This window comes from Myotis myotis, unplaced genomic scaffold, assembly GCF_014108235.1.
Source record: "Myotis myotis isolate mMyoMyo1 unplaced genomic scaffold, mMyoMyo1.p scaffold_m19_p_19, whole genome shotgun sequence".
Classification (NCBI taxonomy): Eukaryota; Metazoa; Chordata; class Mammalia; order Chiroptera; family Vespertilionidae; genus Myotis; species Myotis myotis.
Genome location: NW_023416323.1, coordinates 1,225,222 through 1,232,500, shown reverse-complemented (window position 1 = coordinate 1,232,500; position 7,279 = coordinate 1,225,222). Strand labels below are relative to the sequence as shown.

General features: G+C 55.3%; 1 protein-coding gene across 1 annotated transcript in view; it reads left to right on the top strand.

Moving 5' to 3' along the window:
* The window catches only part of LOC118674701, a 14,425-nt gene extending 9,388 nt beyond the window's left edge, over window positions 1–5,037 (top strand). The window contains exons 7-9 of the mRNA XM_036346758.1: window positions 974–1,138; window positions 1,397–1,543; window positions 4,329–5,037. Of these exons, the coding sequence (XP_036202651.1) occupies window positions 974–1,138; window positions 1,397–1,543; window positions 4,329–4,555 (539 nt within the window). The 3' untranslated portion in view covers window positions 4,556–5,037. The remainder of the gene's footprint in view (window positions 1–973; window positions 1,139–1,396; window positions 1,544–4,328) is intronic.
* Window positions 5,038–7,279: the final 2,242 nt, after the last annotated feature.

Below are 7,279 nucleotides of genomic sequence, written 5' to 3'. Positions count from 1 at the left end.
AACCAGCATCTTCAATTTATTTTATTTTTTAATCTTCACCCAAGGATATTTTTTCCATTGATTTTTTAGAAAGAGTGGAAGGAAGGGAGGGAGAGAGAGTGAGAGAGAGAGCAAGAGAGAGAGAGAGAGAGAGAGAGAGAGAGAGATGTGGGAGAGACGCATCGACTGGTTGCCTACTGAACATGCCCCATCCGGGGCCAGGTATTGAACCTGTAACTCAGGCATGCGCCCTTGACCAGGAATCAAACTTGTGACCCTTCGGGTAGTGGGCTGATGCTTCAGCCACACCGGCCAGGGCTACCGGCTGCTTCTTAAGATTAAGCCCAGAGCCGGCACAGTGTCGCTTCTGCCACAGCCTGTTGGTCAGAAGCGGGCTGAGGCCAGCTCAGGGTTCAGGGTGAGGAAAGAGATTGCACCTCTTGATGCAGCAGGGGTGAGGTCACGTGGCAAAAAAAGCGTGTGGGGTGGGAGACACAGTGTGGCCATCTTGAAATCTACTGCAACATCCTGGGCAGGGAGCCCCCCAAGTCACCTGTCCATCTGCCCCGTAAACGAGAAACTGGACATTTCTGTTAAGGGAAGAGGAGTTGAACTAGAAACCAGTCTTTCTTTGGTATAAATTTCAAGAGACACAGCAGTAGAATAAACAGGAATGCCAGTGGTATCGATGGGAATAGTGAGGATGGGGACCAGGCTGGGCACCTCTGGGGTCCCCGAGAGGCTCTGGCTAAGGGAGCGAGGTGCCCACAGGCAGGTGGCTCAGGCATCGCAGATCCAGAGCCCCCTGCTCACTGGAACCCCAAGGGGAGGAGGCGGGGAGGAAGGCTCTCTGCACCGTGGGTCTCGATGAACAACGACAGGGTTGGTGTGTATCGGGGTGATCTCAGGCAGAGCGAATGCCGGCAGTGACACCCCTCGGGGCTTGGCGGTTGTGATTCCTCTTCCTTATAAGCCCGCTTCCAAATCTCTCCAGCCTTAGGGGAAGGTGACTCTGTTGCCTGGAGAAATGGTTCCTGCGTGGCCTCCAAGGACTGCAAATTTGACAACCCCATCTCTGCCCTGACCTACAGCATCGGCTTTGGCTTCTGGGTCAACACCACCTGCTGCCAAGGCAGCTGCCCAGAGCCCACTCTTCCGGGTATGCTGCCACCAGGACGTAGTCAGAGGGGTGGCCGGCGGGTGGTGGTGCCTGGAGGAGAGTTTGTCCTGGGCTGAAGAAGGCAGGGGGGCGGGGGCATCACTTAGCCCCTCCCCCCAATCAGGCTGCCCTAAGGCACTGACCCTGCTCAGTGGGAAAGGCCGGGATAGTCGTCCCCGTGGTAGAGCCTATGAGTGCAGGGCGGGCCTGAGAGGTCCCGAGAGCCCGCCCGGCTGACCGCCACCCTCCTCTATACAGCAACGCTGCCGGCCTCGCGCACCCTGAGCAAGTTCCTGTGCCCTACATGTGCCGAGGGCCACCTGGGGCTCTGCAACTCCTCCTTGTACATGCAGTGTCCCCGTGGGGAGACCACGTGTGTCCAGCTGGACCTGGTGTCTGAAGAAGGTAACGTGTGTGTCTGGTGTGAGCACAGGTGCGTGAGTGAGCCTGAGTTTGGGGCCCACCTCTATCATTTACGCTGTGTGACCAAAGATCAGTGGCTTCATCTCATTGAGCCTCAGTTTTCCCTTCTGGTAAATGGGAGTACTGGAAACACACCCCACGGGGTTTTGTGAGGAGGAAGTGAGTCCATGAGAGAGGCGGGAAAGCAGAGGGCATAACGCAGGACTCTGGGGCCAGGCTGCCTGGGGTCAAATCCCAAATATATGCCACTCAAGAGCTGGGTGGTCTTGGGCAGGTGGCTTTGCCTCTCTGTGCCTTAATTTCCCATCTGAGAAAGAGGATAATTATAGTCCCTAGTTCATAAGATTGTTGTGAAAATTAGGTAAGATGATTCATACAACTTCTAGATGGGTGTTGCCCAAAAGAAATATAATGTGAGCCACATGTATAATTTAAACTTTTCTAGTAGCCACATTTAAAAAGTACAAAGTAACAGATTAAATTAATTTAGTAATATATACTAATATATATGTAAACACACACACACACACACATATATGATCCTTACCTAAAGATATTTTTTCCACTGATCTTTAGAGAGAGAGTGGAAGGAAGGGAGGAGGGGAAGACAGACAGAGAGAGAGACTTCGATCTGAGAGAGACACGTCAACTGGTTGCCTCCAGCACACACCCCGACTGGGGCCAGGGATCAAACCTGCAACTGAGGTACGTGCCCTTGACTGGGAATGAAGACCCTCTAACTACTAGCCTCTAACAGGCCGGGCTAGTAATGTGTTCTTTTTAACCCGGTATATCCAGCACGCAGCCAATAGGGAAATGATAGACGGGATAAGTCTTACACTCATTCTTTCCCACTGAGTCTTTGGAAGCGGGTGTGGATTGTACACTCACAGCACCTCTCAGCTGGAGCCAGCCACATCTCAAGTGCTCAACAGCCACATGTGTCCAGTGGCTACTGTACTGAACAGCATGATTCTGGGCCACAGCAAGTGTGATGTACGGCGTTTCAGCAAATCTAAGATGATATCGATGGGGAGGGAGACAGGAAGTCAGCTCTACTCAGAAATGTCCAAATGTGTGGGTTTAAGGGTGGATGTGCCTCTCGGAACTGACGCAAGTCAACGTCAGAGGTCGTGACCGCTGTGTGTGGGTAAGGCTTAAGTGAGGCGGTGAAGCGGACAGGTCTCCCATGAACATTGCTCAAGGACCGATGAGCGCGGAGCCTGGGGGTGTAAGCCCAGTGCTGTGTGTGCCTGTGTTTCCGGGGCAGGAGTGACACGGCGGTGGACGGGTGCACAGCTGGGCTTGTGTTGATGGCATGTGGGCTCCGGGGACATGAGGGGAGCTGCGTGTGACGGGGATGTGTGTGCCTGTGGGCCCGCGTGGGCGGCTGGGCGTGAGGGTGGGTGTGGGGCAATGCCTCACAAACACGGCTCTTTGAGGAAGTGTATTCTAGCTCAGGGCAAAATGAGACAAAGGCAGACCAGGCTGTGAGGCTTCCATTTCCTTTTAGCTTTCGTGGTATGGAGAAGTTCAAAGATAAAAAAGAGGGAACAGTTCAGTAACCCCCCATATACCCTCCACCCAACTCCAGAGATTATGCACTCGTGGCCAGTCCCTGTATTATTTTGAACACAAACTCAGGTATCTTATCACGTCAACCATGAGGGTTTCCAGCTGCATCCCTAAAAGGGCTGAGAAATAACCTACGATTGTGGTGAGGTGTTTTTTGTCGGTAAAATAAGACCGTGTCACTTTCCTATCCCCCATCAAGTCCTCAATAAACCGGCTACATTTGTATATGTGTATTTATATGGAATATAACACTATATTACACCGTGCAGCTCTGAAGAAGCATAGGAATCACTGGGAAACTGTACACAAAGCCGGCTGTGTGAAATAGTGGACGCCAGGTGTCAGTTTTTTTAAAAAAATATATTTTATTGATTTTTTACAGAGAGGAAGGGAGAGGGATAGAGAGTTAGAAACATCGATGAGAGAGAAACATCGATCAGCTGCCTTCTGCACATCTCCTACTGGGGATGTGCCCGCAACCAAGGTACATGCCCTTGACCAGAATCGAACCTGGGACCTTTCAGTCCGCAGGCGGACGCTCTATCCACTGAGCCACACCGGCTAGGGCACCAGGTGTCAGTTTTTATTAACATTGGACACAGGAAAGGAGCGCCTGTAACACGGGTAGGGCATCGAGTGCCAGTGAAGAGCAGCTGTGCCCGGCCCCAGCTCAAGGGTCAGAACACCCCTAGGGAGTTTCCCAAAAGGCATGGAATCCAGGGTCTGCCACTCCCTCCCATGTTTCCTATATTTTTAATTTAATCTTTTAAAAAGATATGTTTTTATTGATTTCAGAGAGGAAGGGAGAAGGTGAGAGAGATTCTATCTCTCTCTAACATCAATGATGAGAGAGAATCATTGATTGGCTGCCTCCTGCACGCCCCCTACTGGGGATCGAGCCTGCAACCCGGCATGTGCCCTTGACAGGATTCGAACCCGGGACCCCTCAGTCCTCAGGCCGACGCTCTATTCACTGAACCACACAGGCCAGGGCCCATGTTTCCTATTTGAAGTGTCAGTTTTCTTTCCCCAAATCTCAGCAAGGCTCTGACCTGGGGACACAGGCCACTGTGAGGGGCTGGAGGGAATTTCGGGGTAATTGGCTGCATCAGAGAAACCTTGATATCGGGATGGAGGGTGCGGGCTGGCGCCTGCGCCCCTCACGCCCTCCCCCCGCGTCTCCGTCCCGCAGGCGGCAGGAACCTGAGCGTGCGGGGCTGCGGATCCCGCGACCTGTGCAGCGCCCCGCAGGGGACGGAGGGGCTCCGGGCGCTCCCCGGCCACCGGCTGGCCCGCAGGCCCGACTGCAGCTCCGGCAAACGCGCGGTCATCGACTCCTCGAGCTCGTCCGGGGCGGCGCCGGGCCCCCGCCTGGCCCTGCCCGCGCTGGTGGCGCTGGTCGCCCGCGCCCTCGCCTAGCACCCGCCGGCCGCTCGCCCGGAGCCCCCGCTGGTTCCGCTCGTCGCTAGGGGGCACCCCGGCTCCCTCTGCCAGGACTTGCCAGGGGCCAGAAGCTGGTGAATCGGTCAAGGGGCGAACCTCCTCCCTCGGGCCTGGGCTCCCCGGGGCCCCCAACACCAGGCCACCCCCAGGCTGTCTGGGAAACAGCCCCTCCTCCTCTGCCTCCCTCTTTAGGGTCTAGCCAAGTCCTGGGCAGCCACGGTGGGGCTTGAGGACCCAAGACACCCCCTTTCCAGGCCTTCACAGCACCCTGCACCCCACCACGGCCCCTCTGTCTGGGCTGTGTCCGCTGTCGCAGATCTGAATGAATCTCATCGCACAAGCCGCGTGGTTTGGGCTTCCTTTCGGGGGCTGCAGCCTCCATCAGGCCCCGAGGTGGTCTGTCTCCTCTGGGGCCAGGAGCGGCCAGGCCCGGCCCCAGGGCGCCTGCGGGTGACTGTCTGGGAGCCAGGGCGGCATCGGCCCAGATGCCCGCCTGGCGCCAGCGTCCTGTTAGCGCCAGCATCGGCCCCAAAGGAGGGAGCAGAGTTCAGGACAGGGAGCTCCCAGGACCCATTCAGCGGAAAGATGTGAAGTCCAACCAGGAGAACGGAAGCAACTCATCAGCCCCCATCTGACAAACACCTACTGACCCATTTATCCATCAAGCAGTTCTAGACACGGGGTGCCTAGTAAAATATTCTCTGCCCCAGGAAGTTCTGTTTCAGTGGGGCAGGGAGATAGGGAGCATCACTTACCACAGGCCAGAGGGTGACGAGAGCTGTGGGGAAAGCAGTGCAGGGAGAGGAGTGGGAGTGCTGGGACAGGGTGCGCTTATACGGGCGTCTCAGGAGGTGATGGCCGAATAAGGACCTGAAGGGGCGAGGGAGAGGGCCGTGCGGGTGGCTGGGGCAGGGGTGGGGGCAGTCCAGGCGGAGGGAACTGCAAACAAAGGCCTGAGGCCCGAGCAGTAAAGACTAGCGAATGCGGTACCCGCCACAGAGAGAATGGAGGCAGGCAACTCAGGGTCATCCACTGAGCAGCTCAACGGCATCGCCCACCACCTGCCGCTGCCCTGCCCGCCTCGGATGCCGGTGTGGCACGAAGATGCCGCGGTCACACACCGTGACCGCATGCTGCCACATGCAAAGCGGGAAGAGGCGGCCTCCAGTCCTGGTCTCCCCACAAACCCCAGCTCCTAGCAGACTTCCCTCATGTCCCCGCAAGAACTGAGCCGGCCAACCCCTGGCAAAGTAATGGATTGTCCTGAGTCACTTTGTTAAAGATTCAGTCCCTGGAGGTGAGAGAGGCCCAGTCTCTCAGAAGGTCCGTGGCTGCCTCAAGTTCTGGACAAAACGGGGTTCTATTAGCAAAGAAAAGGGGTCAATAGGATCAGTTAGGACAAAAAAAAGCATCTTAGGTGGCTCAACAGACGCGGTTTCATACAGGGAATGGCTTAAGCTGTGTTGCAAGGGCTGGGAGAGAAAAGAAGGAAGGAGGGGAGCTGGAGAGAAGGAAAGGGGGGCCTTACAGTTACTGGGGCTCTGCAACAAAGCACCCCAATACCTGGTGGCACAAGGCAATCCAGGAGGAGGGACTTGGTTCCTGCCGACAGAGTTGGTGGAAGAGCTGATTCGGGCGTAGAAATCGGATGGAACCACGAAGAGTCCTGACCAGTAACAGCAGCCTTCCCTATTGTCACTGGGAGGACACAGGCAGGATGTGTGTCCCACCCAAAGCCCCACCTGCCACCTGGAAGGCCTCTGTGTGGAGGATGTCCGCCCTGGGGTGGGGTGCAGGGGAGCCGGGTGCCGTGAGGGGTGGGGAAGGCAGGAGCTGTTTCTGTGAGACTGGAGGCCCCAGGGACAGGCCAGGATCTGCTCCTTCGTCACTGAGCAGGCAGGTGCTCAGGAAACGCTTGCAGCGGAAGCGGATTTAAGGCGAGTGGCCTGGAGTCTGCAGGGAGGGAAAGGGACTGCGGGGCAGGGTGAAGCGAACTCGGGCAGAGGATTTAGTTTTATTCTACATTTCTAACATTTTTCAAGTTACACGGCTCCATTATCTTACACACACAGAAACAAACAAAGACTCAGCAGTGCCTCTCGGCGCTCACTGAAGGACAAGACATCGGGACAGTGGGGGTCCCCAGGGCCCCTCCCTGACCCCCTCTCCTTGCCTCTCCTCTCCCCTGAGATAACCTCTCCCCTAAACATGGATTTCTATTGCTACAGACCCACGTGCTTTCAATGTTTTAAATCAAGCCTTTCCCTTTTTACTTTTCTCTTCTCTCCCTCTTTTCTCCCCCATAGACTCTCCCAGGGACCCCCACCCCAGGAAAGCATGTTAACCTCCTATATCTCCTTCCGTTATTTCCCAAATTATCCCATGTAGATGCATAGATATATCCATATAGATGTATTGATATCAATATATATGTCTACATATATGCATATGTCATGACTATATTATATATACATCTGCCATAGCTATAGCATGTGACATATTTGTGTCATGTCTCTGTCATATAGGTGGACAGGGTTTTTGAACCTCTAAAATATCAGCCACAGCTCTGTGCCTCTTGCTTTTCTTAACAGCACCTCTGGGAATCCCCCAGGTCACTTGATTCCCCCCGAATGGCGGCAGGCGTGGCTCCCATGGCCTGGCCCGGCTGTGCCAGCACCTATTCCGTCAGGTCCGCTGCGG